This window comes from Pseudoliparis swirei, chromosome 24, assembly GCF_029220125.1.
Source record: "Pseudoliparis swirei isolate HS2019 ecotype Mariana Trench chromosome 24, NWPU_hadal_v1, whole genome shotgun sequence".
In the NCBI taxonomy this organism is placed as follows: Eukaryota; Metazoa; Chordata; class Actinopteri; order Perciformes; family Liparidae; genus Pseudoliparis; species Pseudoliparis swirei.
In genome coordinates, this window is record NC_079411.1 from 15,738,151 (window position 1) to 15,762,463 (window position 24,313).

At 42.1% G+C, this 24,313-nt stretch overlaps 3 protein-coding genes across 4 annotated transcripts; 2 read left to right on the forward strand and 1 right to left on the reverse strand.

The window, feature by feature from the left end:
- Positions 1-2: 2 nt before the first annotated feature.
- Positions 3-10,700, forward strand: map9 (microtubule-associated protein 9). Its single transcript, XM_056409473.1, has 13 exons — positions 3-1,064; positions 1,681-1,771; positions 6,877-7,341; positions 7,442-7,608; positions 7,707-7,815; positions 7,922-7,989; positions 8,079-8,137; positions 8,217-8,367; positions 8,653-8,742; positions 8,885-9,046; positions 9,131-9,276; positions 9,481-9,616; positions 9,750-10,700. Exons 1-13 carry the CDS (start codon positions 993-995, stop codon positions 9,867-9,869), a joined length of 1,836 nt encoding a protein of 611 aa, XP_056265448.1. The 5' UTR covers positions 3-992; the 3' UTR covers positions 9,870-10,700.
- Positions 10,701-13,504: 2,804 nt separating this feature from the next.
- Positions 13,505-18,081, forward strand: ugdh (UDP-glucose 6-dehydrogenase). The gene is made up of 11 exons (XM_056408950.1): positions 13,505-13,727; positions 14,509-14,670; positions 15,126-15,227; positions 15,322-15,522; positions 15,610-15,807; positions 16,080-16,227; positions 16,334-16,428; positions 16,519-16,649; positions 16,829-16,968; positions 17,322-17,524; positions 17,618-18,081. Exons 2-11 carry the CDS (start codon positions 14,509-14,511, stop codon positions 17,726-17,728), a joined length of 1,491 nt encoding a protein of 496 aa, XP_056264925.1. The 5' UTR covers positions 13,505-13,727; the 3' UTR covers positions 17,729-18,081.
- Positions 18,082-18,151: 70 nt separating this feature from the next.
- Positions 18,152-24,296, reverse strand: lias (lipoic acid synthetase). Of its 2 annotated transcripts, XM_056408952.1 has the most exons (11): positions 24,087-24,276; positions 23,716-23,891; positions 22,706-22,799; positions 22,264-22,344; positions 21,771-21,927; positions 21,340-21,397; positions 21,120-21,248; positions 20,246-20,391; positions 20,100-20,170; positions 19,888-19,999; positions 18,152-18,743 (listed from the first exon to the last, which is right to left on the reverse strand). In XM_056408952.1, the coding sequence occupies exons 1-11, from the start codon at positions 24,168-24,170 to the stop codon at positions 18,685-18,687; spliced, it is 1,167 nt and encodes a 388-aa protein (XP_056264927.1). In that variant the 5' UTR covers positions 24,171-24,276; the 3' UTR covers positions 18,152-18,684. The 2 variants fall into 2 exon arrangements, with proteins under 2 accessions (XP_056264927.1, XP_056264926.1); XM_056408951.1 differs by having other exon boundaries at positions 20,100-20,391; positions 24,087-24,296.
- Positions 24,297-24,313: the final 17 nt, after the last annotated feature.

The following is a 24,313-nucleotide window of genomic DNA, read 5'->3' on the forward strand; positions in this document are numbered from 1 at the left end:
GAGGGCCTGAAGCCTGTGGTTGGTTTGAGCCCCGAAAGTCAGAACCTACATATGATCTGAAATAGCTTTTCTTAGTTTCTACATCAGCAAATAACACCCTCTAAAAGATTTGTTTCTAGACTCGAGAGGTGACAGGGAAAAGTTAAGTAAGACATAAGGTGGTACAATGAAGGGGGAAATCAAACTAGGCTGTTGAACAAGTGGACAACGTGGTACTGCACGAAACCTTGATTTACACCGTTTGTCAAAGAGAAAAAAGGGCTTTAACTACCCCCCCTTTTCCTATAACAAATACAATGAAAATAATTCAGTCTTGCGGTCTGCCTGGGTTTTTATTTAGTATTTTATTAGTCTATAAATTAAATGAAGTGTAACTAACAATGTAGTTCTTTGATTTAAAGCTATTTTTCTCACTCCACTATATTTATTTCTTTTAAATGGAAATGTCTTTCCCCCTTCACTGCATTTACTGGATATTTTCAGATTTTAAATTTAAACAAAATATTGTAATCTATAAATCAAGCGTCTGTTGCTTACCCAATGCACTATCCTAGAATATAAAATGGTTCAGACTTTGACTTTATAGACACCTGTCTGCACATCAGCATTATCAGTTTACTGTTCCCAAATCGTGTGTGTGTGCTTGTGTGCGTGCGTGCTTGTTTGATTGTGTTTTGGTTGGTTGTTAAAATGTAGTTTGTAAACCTGAGCATGCGCAGTGGAACGGAACTGTCCTCCACGTTTCCCGGGGTAACCGTCAACAAATTAGCTAAATCCGTGTGCCTTTCGGCTTCACCGAGTATGAGTAGCTGTATAGTGTGTAATGAGTAGTTCACACCCAGCATAAGGGTCCTTTATCATAGATACTAGCTCCGACTAAGCACCGGGAGCCCGGCGGCTTGCGAACGTTACTTTATCACGGTGCATTGAGCGAACACTCGCTTAGTTAGCATGCTAATGTGGATGAGCGCGTTCAGAGTAGAGCGTTCACAATGACGACTCAGTTCAGCTCTCTGGTTTACACGAAGAGCCCCAACACATCGAGGAGGAGAACAACGTTTCAGGTAAAAGTATCCATCTATCTACCACATGAGAAGAGACTGGACTCTCGTTAACTCGGCCTGTTAAGGCTGTTGTGTGTGTGTCGTGACCCCCTGCCGAACCCCTGAGAGTGACTCGCCGAACCCACGTTAAGAACCCCTGCTCTGCTCAGCTCTGCTCAGCTCCTTCAGCCACCATTCATCTCCGGTGTCTGAGGGAGAGGTGCCACGAGTCCTTCCTTCAGCTGCTGTCAGGCTGCACAACAAACTGCAGTAGAACACTTAAACACACGCAACACTTCATCCTGGACACTCTAACCTGCTGACGATACACTTTAATCACGACCTTGTATATAGATTTAGTATTCCTCTGTATATTTAATTTTGTATTTTATATTTTACTACTGCTCTAATGTGCACCCGCTGTTGTGATCCTGCAATTTCCCCACTGTGGGACTAATAAAGGAATATCTCATCTAATCTAATCTAATCTAAGCCGACACGCTCATGTATTTACCATAAATACTTATTCCATACTCTATGCATGCTTCTCATGGTGTGTTGTTATATGCGTATTGTTGTACTTGGGAGGAGCAGAAAGTTCCAACGAGTCTAGAGTCTAATCTCGATGTCGCTGCAGGACGAACTCCAAGCCGCGGTCTCCGCCAGGGCGAGCAGAGCCGAAACGGATCGATGTTCGTACTCCGATGACTTCGATGAAGATGAAGACGGTGAGATGGCGCAGCATGAACATATTATTTTCATGAAAAATATTTTGCAATATATTTAAGCTAAATAAAAGATATATCTTAGATAGAGTTGTGTATGTCTATATAGATATATATATATACATATTTTTATATATATATAAATATGTATGTCTATATATATGTGTCTATATATATGTATATATGTATATATATATATATATGTATGTATATATGTATACATGTATAAATATTAGGGCTGTCAATCGATTAAAAAAATTTAACTAATTAATCGCACATTTTGAAATTGCGATTAATCGCAATTAAAAGTTAAAAGTTCATTCTTTTTAAAGACCAAACTTCACACAGAGCTGTGTTTCAAAGAGGCTCCTACCTATAAAGTGCCAGCGAGGTATTTAATATTGTGGATGATAAATTGTTTCTTCAGTGAAACATCAGATTAGTAAAAAAAAAAAATATATTGAGACCCCATTGGTCCTGTCATCCTTAACACTGAACAGCAGCAGAACCAGTGGCCTTGGTAACTGACTGACAGTCAAATATGTCCTGTTCACCCTCTGGAGGCTGGGGGCATTTTCTCCATTTTACAAAAAAAAATTAATTCACCTTTTAAAGGCGTTTGCATGACACATACCCACGTGTTCGACATCAAACATTCCAGAACAATCTCAGCTCTCTATTCAATGAGGCTCATTGTCCTCCTGCCGTGTTCTCTGCTCTCTGACTGACAGGCTGCTATAGAGCCTCACCCGTGAGGTGGGAGGTCCTTTGTGATTTACTGAGTGTTCATTGGTTGTTCTTTTCCCAAAATGTTGACAGACAAACGGATTGACCAATCACGTTGAAGGTTTCGTGTGACGAGTTCTTTCCGCGCCGCGTCACCCGACACGTCGCCCCTCCGTTCCTCTGTGTATCAGAGGGGGAGACGGGAGGAAGGAGGAGCAGGAGGAAACCTGACTGATTCATCCACGAGTTTAAACTGATTTATGCTCCTTATTTTCGCGGAGAAATAATTGTTTTAAAAACGGAAACAGTGTCAAACCGTACTGCCGCTGTTTGACACTCGGTTTGAGTGTAAAAACTTCAACGAACACCGGAAGTAAACAAAGTTGCGTTAATTGCGTTAAAATATTTTTGTGCGTTAACGCGGCCAAATTAATCGCATAGATTAACGCGTTAACGCTGACAGCCCTAATAAATATATATTAGTGCTGTGAAAAATAACGCGTTAACTCAGTTAATTCAATTTCAGGTTTAACTAGTTTTTTTTTTTAAACGCATTTAACGCATGCGCAGAATGAGCTTCCAATCCGTCTGTTGTTGGTCGTCGGGACGAAAAAAAAGTCACTTGCAAAATGAGCTTCCAATCCACTACTTCAATCTGAACTCTGTCCGCTCTCATGCAGACGGTCTGTTCATCGGTAATGATCCTTCCGCAGGTTCACCTCCGGAAACCTTGTTACGACTTTTACTTCCTGTAGATCAGGGTCTCAACACGTCGATCGCGACCTGCCAGTCGATCGCGGCGTAGTGTCGGTAGATCGCATGACATTAAAGAGATTGGCCCGCCCGCCCCCTGACATGTTCTCTATAGCACGTCTTTGTTCTTTATTAAACTAAACGTCTGTTGTTGATCGTATCTCCACAGCAGCATGTCATTTCTGTCTCTTCGCGTTGCGTTAACACTTATCGATCTCCGTCTCGCTCGCCACAGAGCTCCGTGCGCGCGCATCGGGACCGAGCAAAAAAAGTCACTTGTCAATCTGTCCACCTGTCCGGGCCGGTGAGGTTTCAGCTGTGCAGCGGTGTCCCCGCGGTCCCTTTCATCACGGCCCAGTTCATGAAGAAAACCCACACAGTCAGTTTGCCTCAGCAGCTGCTAGAGGAAGACTAGAGGCCTTTAGATTGTATCATGGTGGAGTTAATGGTTGACAAACAAGAGAAAAATGCTCTGTTTAACCCTCCTGTTACCTTTACATTTACGAACATATTTTACCCTCGGGGTCAATTTGACCCCAGCAATTAAAACCTCCAGAAATATTTTAGAATTAATATTGCTTCCCAAGTTTAAGTGTGAGGTACTTTATGTTTGTTTGTTGACTACCTAAATAGCCCTTTAAATAAATAAAGAAGTTGAAATTTCTTATATGTTTGACACAGTGAAAAACAGCCTGGGGTCAAATTGACCACAAAGAACACCGACATTAAACATTGAATGGGGTCAAATTGACCCGAAAGGTAACAGGAGGGTTAAACATTCTGTTTAGGATGAAGATGTATTAATGTTCCATATGGAAGAAAACTGCTAAATAACTGCTGAGTTGCAGCACCATTGTATAGAAGAATGTATAAATGTATATATCCGTCTTTTGTCATAAATCTCTATGTTCTCACAAAATATACCGAGAATATCGGTAATAAACCTGGAGGAGAGCAACAGAGGAGATCCCTCTCTAGGATGGACAGATGCAATTCAACAGGACAGTGGCGTAGTCATGAGCAGGATTTCCCGACCCAGACGATCCATCAGGCAGATAGGATCTATGCCGTCTCAGGGGTCGTCCGATGATGAGACGTAAAGTCAAAAGGACGACCGGAAAAAGAGGAGATAGGTACAGTGCATCCTAAACGTCCCCCCCAGCTATAAGCCCCCAGCAGCATCAAGGTAAACTCTGTCAAGAGGAAAAGTCTCAGCGACTCTTAAGCGAGGTGACTGTGTCTGCCTCCCGGACTGAAATTGGAAGCTGGTTCAAAGATCCCGCATTTAGTGAGCGTAGCTCTAGTGTGGCAATATGGTACACAAAGCTCTAATTCTGGATCAACTGGAGGGACCTAAGATTTATTAGAGCAGCAGTCTCAAGTAACGAACGCCCAAACCAATCGAAGTATTTTCTGCATCTTTTGAGACAAGAAAGAATGCAGTCCTTGAGGTTTGCTTTACGGTGGAGTTAACATCACCAGATAATTGATCTCTGAGGTGCTCAGGGCCGATTAAAATTACTTGTTTTGTCTGTCATCCATGAAGGAAGCATGTATAAGGTAAATAAAATTGGTCCAAGCACAGAACCTTGTGGAACTCCGTGATTAACGTTGGTGGTTATCGAGGACGAGGCAAAATACAAACTGAGATCGATCTGATAAATAAATGCCAATCGACTGCTCCAGTCTCTGTAACAGGATGTCATGGTCAATGGTGTCGAATGCAGCACTAAGGTCTAACAAGACCAGGACAGAGACTGCCATTAAGAGGTCATTGAAATTTCTCAAATAAACTATTATGATGTAGAAAGTAGGTTTAATAACAGCCACCTTGAAGGAGTGTGATACGTGGCCTGTTAGCAGAGACACATTGATAATATCTAATAGAGAGCCGCAAATTAAAAAAAAAGTAGAGAGCCGCTTTAAGCAGCCTCGTTGGATGGGGTCCAAGAGACAGGTAGACGTGTTCAAGTAGAAACCGTTGAAAATAATTGGTCACGGTTGATAGGAGAAAATCCTCCAAATATACACAAGGCCATTCCACTTGAGAACAGATTATTAATCTTGTCCCTAATAGTTAAAATCTTTTCATTAAAGAAGTTCATAAAATCATTACCACTAAGGTTTATATCTGTCAGCCTGGCTACAGTGCTGAAGAGAAACCTTTTTCTATTATTGATGAGTAATAGGCTGCTCTGGCATTGGCCTTCTTATATGTTTTAAGACTATCTGATTAGTTGAACGCCATATGCTCAAGCTTTTCGTGACGTTGCTTCAGCAGTGTCATTCTCAGAGAGCCTGTGGCACTGTCAACAAGATGATCAATCTGGGACGGACTCAACAAGGAGATGAATGCAGCACTAAGGCAATCATTATCAACATCCACATGGATATTAAAATCTTTTAAGAACCAAACTTGATATAAATTCTGAATATGGACCTGGTGGCCGGGCAGAATCAAGACTAAGAACAAGGCTTTCAAATGAGGTGTAGTGTAATTTTGGTTGAGGATTAATAAGATGGCTGCTACTCCACCTCTCGACCGGTGCCTCGAGGAATGAACATAAATCAATGTGATTATCTGATATTAAATCATTCAGTAACACAGCTTTAGATGACAGAGATCGAATATTTAGGAGACCACATTTAATAGACCTATTTTGTTGCACTGCTGAAATAATTGTGTTAACTTGTATAAGGTTATCCAATGGAAGAGCAGAGAAGGGTGTTAAACTACAACTCTCTCCGGTTCCTGATCTGAATTCGCAGAAATGAGACGCGCATTCCAAACGTGATGAATGAATGCCCTCCTCATCAGATCAGGTTTTCCCCAGAAAGTCTTCCAGTTGTCTACGTAGCCACATTTTATTGGGGCACCACCACCGACAGCCAGCGGTTGAAAAGACATATATTGCTACAATTCGTGTCTGCAAATTTGGGAGAGGGCCAGAGAAAATTACGTGTCCGACAACGCCTTGGCATAGCCACACCGATGAGTTCCGAAGCGGGGCTCATGCCACACACCCCCGTATATTATTACAACAATCTGTGTCCCCCGCCTATCGCCAGCAGCGTAATATGTGATTAATCATGATTAATCCACAAAAACCTGTGATTAACCCGATTAAAAATTGTAATCGTTTCACAGCCCTAATATATATAAATTCTCTCAACAGATTTTTTGAACGAGCTCCTCAAATCGAGAAGGATATATACATACACATATATACATATATATATATATATATGCGTACATATAAACACATATATACATATATATAGACATACATATATAGACATACATATTTATAAATATATAAATATGTATGTCTAGAAATATGTATATATGTGTTTATATGTACGTATATATATATGTGTATGTATATACATGTGTATATATATGTGTATACATGTCTATATATATATGTATATATATGTATATATGTATGTGTATATATATATATGTATATATGTGTATATATATGTATATGTGTGTATGTATATATATGTGTATATATATATGTGTATATATATGTATGTATGTGTGTGTATATATATATATCTGTATATATGTATGTGTATATACATATACACATACATGTATACATATATATAAATTCTCTCAACAGATTTTTTGAACGAGCTCCTCAAATCGAGAAGGAAGAAGAAGAGGGCCGGCGCCAGCAAGGCCACGAAGGGTGAACCCCATATCATCAAAGACTTTGAGATCTCAGATGACGAGGGCCAGCCCGGCAGGACGAAGAGGGTTTCGTTCCTGAAAACCCAGAAAATCGTCTCTCCCTTAGACGGCGACGTATCAGAGTCCCGCGAAAACGAGCCGCCCGGCCCCTCTGCCGGTCCGCGCAGCAATGCAGATGACTCCTCGTCCTCGCCGCGCTCCGCGTTGTCCGCCGATCCCCAGGTCGCGAAAGGGAGCTCAAGTAAATCCCTGTCGTACCACACTTCAGACAACTCCCTGCTGGACGGGCCGTTGCCCGTACCATCTGACAACAGTGTGGCGGAGACCCCAGGTCCCGAGGACAAGGGGAACCCTGTCCCAGAGGACAGCTCCCATGCTCCGCGGGTACCAGCAGGTCTGTTTGCACCGCTTCATGTACAAGTACCACAAAGGGCATGTGATATTTTTGCAGATTTTTTATATTCATATTTCCACAATCCTTTGTCTTCGTTCAGATTCCGACAGGGAGCCACCCAGACCCAAACCAAGGCAGAGGACTCTCGGACTGAGCCTTCGCGCCGTGGAGGAGACCGCCGAAGACGCTGCATCTCCGGATCTTGGCCGGCCCCAGACGTCCTCCGCATCCATCCCCCTCTCCTCTGACGCCTCCAGCAACGTCGCTGTACGGGGCCGCGGTCCACAGGAATGTCGGGCTATGTAGTTTAGACACATTTTAATTTTGATCATGTCTTCCCCCGCCCCCTGTCTTTTTTTTCAAAGTGGACAGAAGGAAGCCCCGCGGTTTCATGCGGCCTCAGCAAATCCCCTTTGAGTCCGAGTGAGCAGTCGCAGCTCCTCACCAAGACCACAGTCGATTCCCGATCCAGAGGTGACAGTTGGCCTCCTCGGCACCGTGAACTCAGTTTTTTTTTAAAAAGAAATTGTCCTTATGGCTTCATTTATCGTCCAGAAATGATTTACGGATTGTTTTTTAGATGGCTTAATTTCCGGTGACAGCCAGGAGCAGGGGACAAAGTACTCCACATTGTTTGAAGAGTTCAACGTAAGGCCTCTGTTATCGGGTGTCTTGTTGGACATGTGCTCGGCCTCTTGGTTCTCTCCCTGAATGTGTCCACTGTCTGTCTCTCTCAGGCCGACTTGGGAGGGCACTCACAGCAGCTCTCCGGTGTCCACCAAAAATCTTCTGACAGGTTGGTAAGCCTCCTAAAGCTCTGTGGACGGGGTACTGGGTCGTTAACTGAACCGACCCGCCTTTTTGATTTGAATCAGGACATCCAGTTCTCATACCGCCCGGAGATCGCACAGTGTGTGCTCCGGGAAAGTGGAGTCAAGGTACCTGGGAACTCTCCAACTCCTGGACCGTAAAGTCCCGCTACAAGGGTCTCGAGCAGCGGATTCCCTCAGAGCCGCCGTGTACCAGGTCGGTGTGATGGAGAGCCCGCGTTGTTGGAAATCTCTGCAGTGTTTTGGTTTATTTTCATGGTGGAAGGCAACACACAACCGTAATCTGGGGGAGCCTTTATTACATTGTGATTGGGTCATGTCATAAAATAACTCATTTTAAAGCCAGGCCTTTAGGAGGTAGATTCTTATTTTTCTTCTCATCTGCTGCCGGACAACAAATATGATTTTCTGTTGGCAGAGTACATCAGAGTATCTGCAGTTCAGTCTGGAATCCCCACCCACTGACATGTATTTCTCACAGGAATGGCTTCAGAAGAAAAAGGAAAAGTCAAGAGAAAACATGCAGATAAAGAAGAAGGAGGAGGGAGCTCTAAGAGAAAAGAATAAAAGGGTGAGTAATCTGTTCTGTAAGTTAGATATAAGACACACCATATTTTAACAGAACACTATAAAATATGTATATATATATATATATATAAAATCAACAATTGCATACTTTCTTTCACAAACAAACAAAAACAAACCAATAACAGGAAGAAGAGGCTAAAAAGGAAGATTCTGTCTCATCATACGAGGCCTGGAAAGAAAAGAAGGCAGAGAGTCTCAAGGCAAGAGCCAAGGAAAAGCAGGACGCGCTCAGAAAAGTGCAACGAGCGACTGAAGAGAGCGAAGAAAAGAAGCTCTCTGCCAAACAGGTTCCTGGATTGATTTTGTTGTGCATCACAGTTAAGTTCTTCCGTGTGACGGTGTGCTTATCGGTGATGTTCTAAACCCTGCAGGTGTTCGAACAATGGAAAAGGGAGCACGACCATCTCCTCAAAAAAAAGGCCAGAAGGCAAAGAGAGGCTGAAAACAAGCTGCGGTTCAGCAAGCAGGAGAAAGAGGAGGAAAGAAAGAGAGGCAGCACATCTGCCTTTTCTAACTGGTGAGTGGGAATCATGGACTTTTTCTCGGAAGCAGCTTCTGTACCCATTGGGGGGGGGGGGGCACATGTGGACAATCAGTGCGTTGCAAATAGCTGCATCAGCAGTTCGTTCAACTCATGGTGTGTAAATGATCAACCACCAGGTGGCAGTCAAAGATCAACGTTAAGCCACATTTTCTTTTTTCTTTTCTTAAAATATTCAAGGAGTGAAAAGAAGACTGTTGTTATCCATGAAAAAGTGACTACAGAGCGCAAAGAGACCCAAAATAAAGCCGAGGAGGAGCGCTACATGAAGGAGGAGAGGGATAAAATGGCTTTGGAGATGTATGAAAGCTGGCTGGTGAGCAGAACGATTGAGAAGTGGCATCGAAGGGTCCTCATTAGTTTAAAATAAAAATGGCCTCACTCTGTAAAACTGAATTATCAGATAGAGGTTATATTTCAGATTTGTCTTTTCTTTCTTTCTCCAACAGGTAAGGAAAGATCTGGAACAGAAGAGACAAAGAGAAGAAAGACGAATACAAGCGATCCTCCAAGACGGGCCCCCTCCTCCGTGGAGCCCGCCCAATAAAACCATACCTTTTAGGAAATAACTTGAAGTGCAACATGCCACCCTTAAGATATCTGGAGGGTTCTGTCTTACATTTCACATTTCTGATTTTAAACATAGCTGATGGCAGCTGCTGAATGTTACAGACATATTTTGTACATGTTAGAGGTTTTGTGTTGGCCAGCATCTCTGGTGCAATTTTTTTATTTGTATGTTTTATTTTTATTTTTAGTGGAACTTTGCAGTATGTTAAGAAAGTTGCAACAGGTTCCTTTGACATGATATGTCGGTGTCCAAGGAAACCCGCAGGAACCAAAACCCTTTTTACATTTATTTTTTAAATGCTGTGATCTGTTTTTGCCATGTTAAACAGTAAAGCAACAATAAGAAAACCATATTGATATAAAAAGCTAATATATTTGGTCTGCAGATTCCTCTTCTGTTATAGTAGGTGTCTAGTATAGTTTTAACTGCTTTTGATATCCAAGTGGATTTTTTTGGGGTCACATTCTTAGAAACTGATCTGTAAAACACGCTGCCCTTATTTTATGTGGAACATTATTTAATTGTTTGTTTTAATTTAAAGTGCAGGGAATGTTTTGCTCGTCCTTTTTTAAGGTTGTTATTCATTTCGGTTTCATTGATCTTCGAAAACATTTACTTTTGACTACAATTCTTAAAGGATGTCTTTAATGATGCAACAACACTCACTATAAACCGTACACTGATTTCTATAGAGAGAAGCATCTTGGACCTTAAACTCATAACAGTGAAATCTTATTGTCTTAATGAAAGAGGGCTGTTTTATTATAGTTTGAATGCTTCAGCAGTCCAACTATTGTTCTTCAAATCTTTATTAAACTTCTTCTATTTCTTCCGTACGTATTTTGTACCTCTTCTGCTCCTTCTTATTTTCAGCTACCAAAACCATTCAAATATTAAAATATTTAGCTCCTTCAGGAGGGGAAAGACTTCATATTTCTAACTTTTCAAATCTTCCTATTATAAATCTTTTATGGTTATTATTTTGTATGGGATCACAATGGAGAAGGTCTTTAACTTTTAAAAGCTTTTAAGATCTCCAAACTTTCAGCTAAAGACATAATTTGAACTTTTAAACGTTGACAAAACCTTCAACTATTACGATCTATTTTCAGATATGTTTTTATCTCTTCACATTTTTAAATTATTAATTTTTTTTAAGGAATACAAAATTAATGGGATCCTATGGAGTAAATCTAGTAAATCCGCTTGAACTTTCAAAGCTTAAAATGTCGGCCTACTTTCAGCTAAAGACACCATTTCACCTTTAAAATGTTCACACGACCGTTAGCTATACCTTTATAATTCAGCTTTTTTTAAAATAGGTTTTATACTTTTTTTAACTGTCCCCATTTTAGTGTTATGCGTTTTCTAGGTCGATTTGAGTTTTCAATGAGTGTGTAGCCCGGAGCTGTGATGTCATCATCAGAGGTAAAAGCAACCTCAGGAGCTTGTAAAAACAATATTTGTATTTCGTCACCACATCAGCAATTCTGACTCTTTAGGCATTATTTATAGTAGTAGGGAATCTTGTGATTGTCTTGTGCCATTGAAATCCAACAGTTTTACCTATTTGTCTTGAGGAGCCTTAACGAGGGAATAAGTCCACATTTCTTCCCCATAGAGCGCCATTATATCTTTCCCACCTAAAAGATTTCTAACAGACAAGCGTAGGCTACCTGATTTCTAAATTGCTGCTACAGACACATGTCTTACCCGACAGTCCCACCAGTCACAGTATCTGTTCATCAAATCATCCTTCCTGTCAAAAAATATTGGCAAAAAGAAATGGAGCTACGGTTATCTGACTTTTATAGATAGTTTGATATGAGTTCCCCAGCTTAAACTCCATGTTAAGCCTAGCAACTGTCTTCCCTTTGAAGTGATCACTATAGCAACCGTTGATGTTTGCAGCACACAGGTGTTCTCATTAGTGCAGTTTGACAAAGCCAGAGACACACACACACACACACACACACACACACACAGAGATTCTCATTTATAATACTTACTGGGGTAAGAGCTACGGAGGAGAAATAGGGATGTGTGGGTGTCTCTGTGTCCAATGATACAGAAGGAAGGAAGGACGGACGGCAGTTAGGCAAGTGGGAAAGGAAGGAAAGGAAAGGAAGGAAGGCAGTTAGACAAGGTAGGAATTGGCAAGGAAGGAAGGAAGGAAAAGAAGTCAGGCAAGGAGGCAAGGAAGGAAATTAAGGCAGGCAGGCAGTCTTTGTCTCTGTTTTTTTTGTTATGTTTCAGCTTCAAACTTTCAGATTTTAGCATTCCAATGCATTTTCTAGTTCGTTATGGCCTTTCCAGTCTTTTTTCTAAATACTGGAAAATATAACGCATGTATCTCAATAGAACTAATACATAAACAATATATATATATACACTACCGTTCAAAAGTTTGGGGTCACTTAGAAATGTCTTTATTTTTCAAAGAAAAGCACTGTTTTTTCAATAAAGATAACATTAAATTAATCAAAAATACACTCTATACATTGTTAATGTGGTAAATGACTATTCTAGGTGGAAGTGTCTGGTTTCTAATGAAATATCTCCATAGGTGTATAGGCCCATTTACAGCAACGATCACTCCAGTGTTCTAATGGTACATTGTGTTTACTAATCACCTTCGAAGACTAATATCTGATTAGAAAACCCGTGCAATTATGCTAGTACAGCTGAAAACAGTTATGCTGGTGATATAAGCTATAACTGGCCTTCCTTTGTGCTTGAAGTTTGTCGAACAAAATTAATACTTCAAATATTAATCATTATTTCGAACCTTGTCAATTTCTTGACTATATGTTCTATGAAATGTTCAATTCATTTGATAAATAAAAGTGTGAGTTTTCATGGAAGACACGAAATTGTCTGGGTGACCCCAAACTTTTGAACGGTAGTGTATATATATATATATATATATATATATATATTGTTTATGTATTAGTTCTATTGAGATAAATGCGTTATATTTTCCAGTATATATATATATATATATATTTCCATGGGCAAACAAAATTACGTAACAAATCATTATTATTATTTTGAAGGGGATTTGTTATGCAGCGGAGTGCGGTCTATTTACGCTTAACAGTATTAAGCATTGATACCTTGTAATGTTAATAAACACCCACCATTTCACAGCATAGAAGAACACCCTCAAAATGTGTTTCTTATATGCTTTCAATATGAAACTCAAGTACGAAACCGATTACTTGAGATATGAATTGTTCCTACATTGAGGATAAAAGAGTCCAACAACCTTTAGTGTGTTTTGTGAAGAAAGGTTCGTCAAAAAAGAGAAGCAGCATTGGGCATCTGAGGACATCCCAAAAGTGTCTTACTACTTCATGCTCGAAGCAAGAACTTCTTACCAGGTGGCACATGGTATTGCTAAGTCAAAGAACACCGTCTCTTACTTGCAGCCGTGGGCATTGTGAGAGAGTTGTTGGATCAATCCGCAGCGAATACACTCAAAACTACAAAAAGACACTTGTACATCGTGATGTACTTCCATTATTATTTCTACAACATAGATCGTTTGGTGCTTTTACTCTGAAATGCCTCACCGGAAGCATCCTCTGTGCTGCTTGGATTGCTGCAGACTGAAGCGATAATATATTTCCCCCCAGAAGAAACGCACCTCAGTGTAGGTATACCAAGTAGTGCGTGGACGTCTCGGACAGCAGCCTTGATGATATGAGTTTGTATTCGGGTTTAAGAGTTAGTTGAAGACATTTATCGCTCGTGAACTACATCCGGCTCCAGAACTGACCCATTTGACAAGAGGAGCTAACAGTTATCGTAATCTGCGCATTCCTGGAGTTGACTGGCTGTCGAGTTGGCAGAGGTAACGTAACGTTAGCTAGCTGACCGCGGCTCGCTGCTCAACGCTGACGTCCATTCATCGCTCTGCTTGTGTGTAGTCCGCTCTCTCTCCGTCAGCGGAGGGAGCGGAGCGTCTCTTGCTCCTGTTTGTGCGTAAACGTTACACGGCGCGCGCTCACTCCGCTGACGTGAACCAAAGTATCTGGGAGGACAGCTCCGTGTTCGTGTCTGCCGGACGGGGCAGAGCCTCCGATGAAAGGCTCTTTATTCTCCACCAGGCTGCGACGGAGCGGCTGGTACTCTGGCGCAAACACTGCTTTACACGGGGAGACTCGAGGGCCAGGAGGGTTCAGAGAGACCCAAACCCAGCCGAACCTTTCTGTTGGTAATATAGTACCAACAGAAAAGTTACGCTGGGTCAGGCTACTTTTGAACGATGAGACACTTTTAGCACATGGAAATGAAATAAATGTACATGCTGCAACTAATTAATACTTTTATTAGCAACGAAGCTGCCAGTTGAAATTTGTTTTAATACATATATATTTATTTATATATATTTTGTATACATATATATATAATTTATTTAATATATATATATTTAAAAAAGTATATATATGTATACAAAATATATATATAAATAAATATATATATATATACACAGGTGTACACTGTTGTAAAACATTAAGTAAAAGTATATAGTGAAGTGACTTTCCCAATGGTATTTAGGAACATCAGAAGTTTCTCTCTTCTCTAATACCTCGTGGTTTCTTCTCTCGATTCTCTCCTCTCTACATTCGCAGATGTTTCAGATAAAGAGGATCTGCTGCATTGGTGCTGGGTACGTAGGGGGCCCCACATGCAGCATTATCGCCCACATGTGTCCGGAGATCACGGTGACCGTCGTGGACATCAACGAGTCCCGCATCAAAGCCTGGAACTCGGACACTCTGCCCATTTATGAGGTATCATATCAATGTTGTTATCCAAAGATGCTGAGCTGAGTGTTTTATAACAGGCTTAATACGATAAATACTTTTACCAAGGACATAGTGTATTGGTACCCTTTCCCCCTACAGGATTACACATTTTAGAACTACTTATCTTGAGGGAGTTGTCAGTTTCATGAGTTTAAAGTTAAAGTAGATGCAGCTAAGGAACTGTTCCAGCCAATGGCTTTTTGTAAAATACCTCCCTGGAGTGGGAGCAAAGAATCATGAATTAGTTCCAGACTGCCCGGTGTCGCAACTTCTCTCTCTACGTCAGCCTCGACCACAAGGAATTACATCATCATGACTCACTTAAAAGATCAGTTCGTGAGCAGAACCTTGAGAGCTCGTCTTACATTTGTAACATTTGGCTATGTTTATTCACTGACACGCCCTTGCCGACTCATTTCTCCCACTTTCTCCCCCTCTAGCCGGGTCTGAAGGATGTGGTTGAGTCATGCAGGGGGAGAAATCTGTTTTTCTCTACGGACATTGACTCCGCCATCAAGGACGCAGACCTCGTCTTTATCTCTGTGAGTCCGTCAGCCTCCCCTCCCCCGCACACACACGCACAGTGTGACTAGCTGCAGGCACCAATCTGTATAACACGTGTGTGTCCTTGCACAGGTCAACACCCCAACCAAGACCTTCGGGATGGGGAAGGGTCGTGCGGCGGACTTGAAGTATATTGAGGCGTGCGCTCGGAGGATCGTGGAGGTGTCCGACGGTTACAAGATAGTCACAGAGAAGAGCACAGTACCGGTCCGAGCTGCCGAGAGCATTAGACGGATATTTGATGCCAACACCAAGCCAAGTCTGAACCTGCAGGTGTGTATTGTTCAATTAGTTTGAAACTCTTCTACATCCGTTGTTCTGCGGGTGTCTGAAGTTATTGTTGTTGTGCCGCTGCTGTAGTTGCTGTCCAACCCAGAATTCCTTGCAGAAGGAACAGCGGTGCAGGATCTGACGAAGCCGGACCGCGTCCTGATCGGCGGAGACGAAACGCCCGAAGGTCAAAGGGCAATCCGAGCGCTGTGTGCCGTCTACGAGCGCTGGGTGCCGAAGGATCGCATCATTACCACCAACACGTGGTCATCCGAGCTGTCGAAACTGGTGAGCGGAGGCCAGTGTAATACACTGTAACATGTCCCACTCAATATGTGGTTTCTTGGCTGCAAAGTATATCTCCGGACATACGCATCAAGAATGTTGTTATTCTTATGTGTAAATGTTTTTATGAACCAGTGAATATTTGCCACTTTTAAAAGAAGACATACTAAAACAGTTGGTGAATAGGAATAGCTGCCGATTGGCTTTCTCTTGACGAATTGAAATCTAGTAAAATAATTAAATAAATTAACCTGTGTGTGTGTGTGCTCGTGTAGGCAGCCAATGCATTTCTGGCACAGCGGATCAGCAGCATCAACAGCATCAGCGCCCTCTGTGAGGCCACCGGGGCCGACGTGGAGGAGGTCGCCAAGGCCGTCGGGATGGACCAGAGGATCGGCAGCAAGTTCCTCAAAGCCAGCATCGGTGAGGAAAACGCGCCCCAAAAGATCTCGACCGTGAGCTTCCGCGTAAAGTTTTTCATGAATTTAAACGTGGACTAAGCGTCGCCTTCTGTTTACACCCTGGTCAGGTTTTGGTGGAAGCTGCTTCCAGAAGGACGTGCTGAATTTGGTTTACCTGTGCGAGGCCCTCAACCTGCCGGAGGTAGCCTCCTACTGGCAGCAGGTGAGCACTGCATCTAGTTTTTGCTCCGGTTTTCTCTCTCTGAAGTCCTCTCCTCTTCAGCGTCCTCTCATCTGTCCGTGATATTCTCAGGTGATCGACATGAATGAGTACCAACGTCGGCGGTTCGCCTGCAGGATCATCGACTGCCTCTTCAACACCGTTACCGGGAAGAAGATCGCTCTGCTGGGCTTCTCCTTCAAAAAAGACACAGGCGACACGAGGTCGGTCTCATTGCAGTTCTGTGTTTCTTTTCTTTTACGTTTCTTTTCCAACAGCTTTGTTGCGTTATTCATTAACCCGGGATTATATGTGTGATCGCACTTCAACCTGCCAACATCTTATGGTGAACTGTGGCCCTGTTCGGAGTGGACACTAGAATGTGTTTGTGTTGCAACTGCAGGGAGTCGTCCAGTATCTACATCTCCAAGTATCTGATGGATGAGGGAGCCAAGCTGTTCATCTACGACCCCAAAGTCCTCAAGGACCAAATCATTTATGACCTCTCCCAGCCCAACATCTCAGAGGACAACCCGGGAAGAGGTGTGTGTTTGTTTGCCTCTATTATGTTTTTATTTAATTTGTGTTTAATCTCAAGGTAAACTGTTGTGTGGTAGTTGCAATATAAATCCAAAATGTGCACAATGCTGGTCACCAGAGGATTCTTGGTGGTCTTGTATGTAGTTATAAATGTGCAATATCACATCTGGATTTTTCTGACAGTAGAAATTGAAAAATCTGTAAAAGTTTTTCACATTGGGTATTTTTATCTTTGCTTATTCATTGGCACCTTGTTTCAAGAAGAACATTCAAAACAGGACAAAAGAAGACGATCACAAAGAGACGCTCGGCAACCATTCAGTTGCTCGCTGATAGACTTTTTATTTTCTTCTTAGTGTCGGAGTTGGTGACCGTGACCTCCGACCCTTACGAGGCCTGCCAGAGTGCACACGCATTGGTCATCTGCACCGAGTGGGACATGTTCAAGGAGCTGGACTATGAGAAGATCTACAAGAAGATGCTGAAGCCGGCCTTCATATTCGACGGCCGCAGAGTGCTGGACCACCTCCACGCTCACCTTCAGAACATCGGCTTCCAGGTAAGTGAACGGGGCCGGGAGCGTGCGCCGCGTCACGCCACGCCGCCCCACGCACACAATGTAAACAAAAGCCGCTGCCTTTTCTCTACGCAGATCGAGACCATCGGTAAGAAAGTGACGGCGAAGCGAATCCCCTACACCCCGGCAGCCGTTGGTCCCCGCACCGCTACCAGTGAAACTCCAGCCAAGAAAGCCAAAGTCTAGAGCGCACCCACATTCCTCTCAACCTTTTTATTGCTGGTGTAACCTGTTACTTAAAAACACCCATGCTGCCCTCAGGATCAGAGGGCACTGAGAAACTGCTGTCCTGCAGAAGGTCTGAGAGGACCAACTGTGTGAATGTGATGGTCATTGGAAGAAATCACAAATAGCATTTATCAACCAAATATTTTTGATGCACACGCAAGTCTTTCTTGCAGTATTTACTCTATAATCATGTATTGTTGCGTCGTTGCAACAAAAAGATATTTTTATAAATCATCTTACTGTATGTCAGTGTTTGTCCTTTTGTATCAGTGACTTTTTACTTAACGATGCAATAAAACATGACGCCTGTCCTCCATTGCTGCGTGTTAGTTGTTACGACTCGATGGAAAGAAGAACATTAAAGTGACACCAAAAGAAAAAAACTAATAGGAAATGTTTATTCTTTAAATACAAATGTACATTTTAAAGATTTGTTGCCAGTTTGAGGCTCAAATTTCACTTTCTCCTCTTTGGAGCTTCATTAAATCATTTCTGAACCAGCAGCACATCAAAGAGTTCATGAACAAAGGTCACGGTCAAAGATCAGTCGCCCAGAAGTCCACGGCTCCTGAGGGGGAGGGAGCTAGCTGTGATTTAGGGGCCTGCACCCAGTATATTTACAAACCTGCAGGCCTCTCCTCGCCGCCTACGCTCTTTGATCTCCCTGAAGCGTTTTTTCCTCCGAGCTGTGACCGGTGAACCGAGGACGAGGAGTGGCATGGAAACGGGACAGACTGGTCCCTGTATTATGAGTTATCATCACCTGCCGCCTTTTTCTTTCTTACTACTCGTTTAAGGGTTGCCCGTGCTGCAGCTGACAGTGATGCATTATGGTATGGCAGGAGTAAAGCAGTCTAACTAGTTGTCGGGTTCGGGACTAAGGCGGCCTCTAGAAGCTACCGGTTCTGTGCGATTCATTCGGCGACTAATACGTCTGCCTTTCTCTTTAGCAGGTTCTTCAGGAAGAACTCGCCTGTCGGGAGAAAAGTCATATTAGAAAATGACGAATTCTCTCTGGAACAAATACATTTACCTTGGCATCTATTATGTTTCAGATTAATATTATTTGTGCCGTTAATCTAGCACTGGCAGTGACCATAACCTATTTTGGTTCCATGACCTTGATCTTGGCATACAAATATTAGGAGGGAGAATTCACCCAAATTCCCAAAAATATATATTAATTATTTTTGTTTTAATTGAAGATGTTTGAAGAACTCAGAGTTCAAAGTAGTGAAAATGTAAAAAAAATAACCTGAAGCCGCAAAGATGGAAGCCGCAGACTTCACTGAACCGGTTTTGGCTATTTCAAACCAAAACCACCTGCATGTCTAGATGCCAATAAAGGTATGTGAGGAAGTATATTCTTCTAATTTCTACTGCGGTCCATCCAGCCTCCACCTTGTGGCATTATGGTAAGAGCTGAGACCTGACTCCAAAATAGAGCGACGGTTCAGTCAACGTGAGAGGACATGTGACATTTATTCAATAAGTCTATCAATAATAAATAAATATTTGTAAAACTAAATGAAACATTCTAAATGTAACAAATGAAAAATAAATTACTGCATGCAAACTATTTCAAGGAAGAATGTATGCATTGTGTGAATACTTACTCGAATATATAAATATAAGATTATATTTCCAAAGACCAATATCATATTGGTCTTTGGAAATGATGGTACACCATTTCAAATTTAGAAAGTTACACTTAGCAGACACCTAAGAATATCAGGACATAATGTTGAATTTCAGAATAAAAGCCCTTTAAAATCTCATTCATGAGCCAGCTAATTTCAGACTAGATTTCGATAGAAATAGTCTATAGTAGTTACAAGATCATTTATCTTCAGACACACAACCTCAGGCTGTCACTCAGGAATAATAAGGACATTCTGATTTCAAAATTAAAGTTATAGTCACAGACTGCACTTCTTTTGATCTCAGACTTCCAAAGAGAGGAACATATTAGACCTCTAATGAGTCTAGAAACCCTCTTTAAGCTAAGTTTTAGCTACAGCTGGAGGATAACATGGACATTAAATAAAGTCCTCCCTTACATCAGTGGAGTGCAATGCTCCATCAATGAAGGGATTAAGATGGAGCGTGTTTCTCACCTGCTTTGTAGGAGGACCGCACCAGTGGCCCGCTGGCTGTGTAGACGAAGCCCATGTCATTCCCAACTTTCTCCCAGTGGGCGAACCTCTCCGGAGTGACGTATTCCTCCACCTAAACCCAAACACAAAGCAGCGTGCTTTACCGTAACCGGATGGGCAATGAAGTTGCGGTGCCGCTGCCTTAGTACACGGGCAAAGTGTGACGCACTCACCTTTAGATGGCGCTTAGTGGGCTGCATGTACTGGCCCAGCGTTAGACAGTCCACTCTTGCCTCTCGCAACTCTGCAACACCACCAGAACAGCGCGTGTTAGGATATTGCTGTGCTTTGCATCGGAGTCTTATGTAAGTGTACACACCGGTCAGGGTGTCGAGTATCTGCTGGTCTGTCTCGCCCAGCCCCAGCATGATGGAGGTCTTGGTGAGCAGGGTGGGCTCGACCTTTTTAACGTGCCTCAGGACACTCAGGGACTGGTCAAAGTTCGCTCTGGGATCACGAACAAACCTACAGACAGATTATGAGCACTTAAACTAATGAAAAGGGTCAATATGCAAACAAATTACCATAAACAATTAACATTTAAACGTCCACAGTGGTCTTCCCTGTGTTTAGCTTCTACACAATTTATCCGAGCCGAACTGTATCTGTTGTGCCCCCTGCTGGTCAGTGTGTGTATTACTGTCCTCCTGCCTCTGACTGACTGAGTAAAACAATAAACTACTTATTTTTTGCTTGCTCACATGCACAACCTGAAGTGTGTTTTTGTTAATAATTGATTCAAACTTTAATTTGCACACATTTAAATATTTTTTATTAAAATCATATTTATTCCTATGATTTAAATAATGTATTATTTATTTTACTAAATTATTATTTTTAACACGAGGTTGGCGACTTTAAAACTTTGCCAGATGAAAGTCCAAATATGACACATTTTAAAGTTGCATGTCCTCATAAACACATGTTCCCATTTGTGCAAAGGGAAAAATGACACGTTTGTGGTTTGAAACTTTCTTATTATACCTCTGACGACGATTCAAAAACCTTGTTAATGGCTTGTTGGCTGATCACAGGTTACTGAAGAGCTGATGGCTCCAAGGCATTCAGACATTTATAAGTTGAAACAGAGATTAGATGCTCAGCTTCTAACATTGAGCATTCCTAAACTTATAAAAATAGAAGACAGACAAAATACAAAAGGTCAGTCAGAGGGCTGTATGCTGAGGCAGTACCTTTGCAGCTCTCGCACCGTCTCCACGTTGTGGGCATACACATCCAACCCAGACAGGGCGATCTTCTCCACTGCAGCCAAGTCCCCACGGAAATCAGGGGTCAGACACTCGACAAGGATCCGAGAGTCCCTGAGATGAAGATGGCAAAAATGCTTATTTATTCATTACCGATGTTAAGCTAAAAACACCCGGTGAATCCAAAAGTGATGAGAGATTATACCTCTCCTTCAGGTTGGTGACTGTCTTAGCAAAGTGATCTGCACCTCCGTCAGCAATATCTGCACAAGAAAATAATGTGATCACACACGGCATGACTGTACATTAAGATTTAGAAAAGTCGTTTGGTTGTTTTAAAATCGGTAGACATTTTTCTTGGTGCTACTACTACTGAGAGGAACCGTGTATTCTGTTTTAGAAATGTGACTAATATTGTTTGAAAACCTTGTATTTCTGCTGATATATAAATTGCATTTGGGGAAACAGAGCACGGTACATCTGGAAAGTGTTGTGCAACGCGTTTAATGTGGATGTTTGCACACGTGTGTGTGTGTGTGTTGTTGTTGTTGTTAATGTCAGAGAAAAACCAGAGGGTTCCTTTTCTCCTTGTAAAACTATAACTTGTACAGTCGCATTGTGTGAGGGAGCCGTTACCATCTCTGTCGACTGAGGTGAGAACCACGTAGTCCAGCCCCCAGGCAGCGATGGCCTTGGCCGTATTGTAGGGCTCGTTTGGGTCCAGAGGTGGAGGCTGACGGGCCGTCTTTATGGAGCAGAACCTGCACCCGCGGGTACACGTGTCACCCATCAGCTACGTACAGAGAGGGACAAAAAAATACGTTGATATGCACGTCGTATGACAGGAGCAAATAATCTACACAGATATCATAGGATGTTCTCTTGCGAAACACACACACGTGTATATATATACACACATATACTTACATACATACATATATATAGTAAGGTTCATTAAATATGTGGATTGTGGATTTTACATCCAGCTTTTGATTAGCGAAGTCCGTGGAGACACATTTAAATGATGTGCAGAGATGATGTTAAAGTGTTTTTTGTCGTTGTGTGCTTCCACTTCTCTGTGACTGTCAGTAGAACTCGCACCACAAAGCTTGTGTGCCGGGACACTCACCATGATGGTGGCTGTGGCTGTGGAGTATTCTCCTCCTCCCCAGCATTCCCCAATGTTAGGACACCTGGCCTCCTCACACACCTGAGAACAAAACACACACACATATAGTCCTCAAATGCACAAGTAATAACACAAGGTCACTGGGAAGGATCAGATATATTAGTCTTTATGATAATAACTCACAATAACCACTCAGGGAAATGGGTCTCAAGATATCAGAGTGACAGACTTTTTTCTTCCTTCTTACTAAATACTGCGTGTCTGGGTCCAGACTTTTGGATCCACTCGCCTTGCCAAGTTTTAGTATGATTAAATGTTTAAAATTATCCGAAAAAATGTAATCAGATGGTCATAAGTATTAATAACATTTGTTAAAATATATTCTTTAAAAATTAAAAAGAACTGTACCAAACATGTCAGGTAAATGAGTTTCTCCACTTACTGTGTGCAGGTTGAGGTCTCTCAGCGTGTTCTTCAGCCGGTTAAAGTTTTTCCCGATGGGGATCTCTGTCTTCAGCCATGGAGGAAGGCGCAGCCTGTCATAAAAATGTTTTTAAATAAGCATCTGCAGAGACCTTCATTGAATAGGTCTCTTCTCTGTGGAGGTGTGGATGAAGTCACACACAGGAACTGAATAAAGAGAATATTAACTAAAAGGCAAATTAATGACGCTTTTTGATTCTGAAATCTTGTATATTCATAAAACCGTAAAGCAGTCCTACTGAATATTCTATGTTGTTCATTGCTGTGTTTTATATGTATTTATTTAGACATCCCTATTTTAACATACTTGTATCTACACAATGGTCATTTATTTGAATATCTCATCTTCTTTTGAATCGCGATGAATCATATATCGTGATAAACTATTACGTCATCTAAATCGTTAACGAGCAAACACCAACAGATATTTTGAGGGAACATCATTTGAAGATTGTGATTTTTTTTTACACGACACTTTACCTTACCGCTCAGTTCAATGCAATCAACAAACTGTGTGTCTATGTATGTATGTAACATTATGCATGTATGTATGCATGTAGTGTACAGGAGCATGCGTTACCATATGTTTCATATTGAACAAATATTTACTGAATTAGCAGAAAACATGCTATAATGTGATACATAGCAATATCGAGACAAAGTCAAATTCCTCGTATATGTTCACATATTTAGCCAATAAAGCTGATTCTTATACCAACACATTTCACGTGGCCCAACCAATCACAACACAACCACTTCCTGGTGAACGAGAATCAATCCAGGTTCAAGAGATTCAGAGTCCATCATGGATTAGATGAGCCCTGCCCAGCAGTGTTTGATAAAACAGATGCACGTGATTAATTTCACTTGGAGAGGAGTGCTAGGATGTGATCTGATAACACTCTACTCTCACAGATACAACAGAGAAATAAGAATCCCCATTTTCCTCCAGTGTCGCTGCAGTCTCACCTCGCTCCCTTCTCTCTCTTCAGGGTGCCTTTGTACTCTTCCCACTTGCTCTTCTCCGATAATTCCCCTGAAATGAAGTCTTGTAGATCGGGCCCGTCGTCACTCAGCAGCTCCTTCTTTCTGTCAGTCCGGTCAGGGGAGGGTTTCGCTTCAGTTGTCAGACTCCTGGTGTAAACCTGGAGAGGAGGACCGAGGCGTTAGGTTCAGTCACTTATTTGGGGAGTCATAAACTTCCTTATTGTCAACACGGCTTGGTTACAACACATACGTCCACAGAGGCCCGTGGCCAGACTTACGATGGCCGTGAATAGATAACCGACAAGCGTCGGTGTTTGGGACTTGGAGAATAGTCGAGCAGTGGAAATACTCACGTTTGGGACGCATCTGAGACTCACTCGTAGCTGGTTTGCGGAAAAACGGCCAGCAACATAGCAACTGTGTTTTAGCAGCGCCATGACTTTAGCTAGCAGGCGACTGTCATTGACAACAAACCTCGACGAGCGGCTGCTTTGGTCTGGCGCTGCGTTCACGAGCGTACACAGAGTGGGAACACAAGGTTGCGGTGTAGTGCGTTGACGGGTCGGTTCCAATACACCGG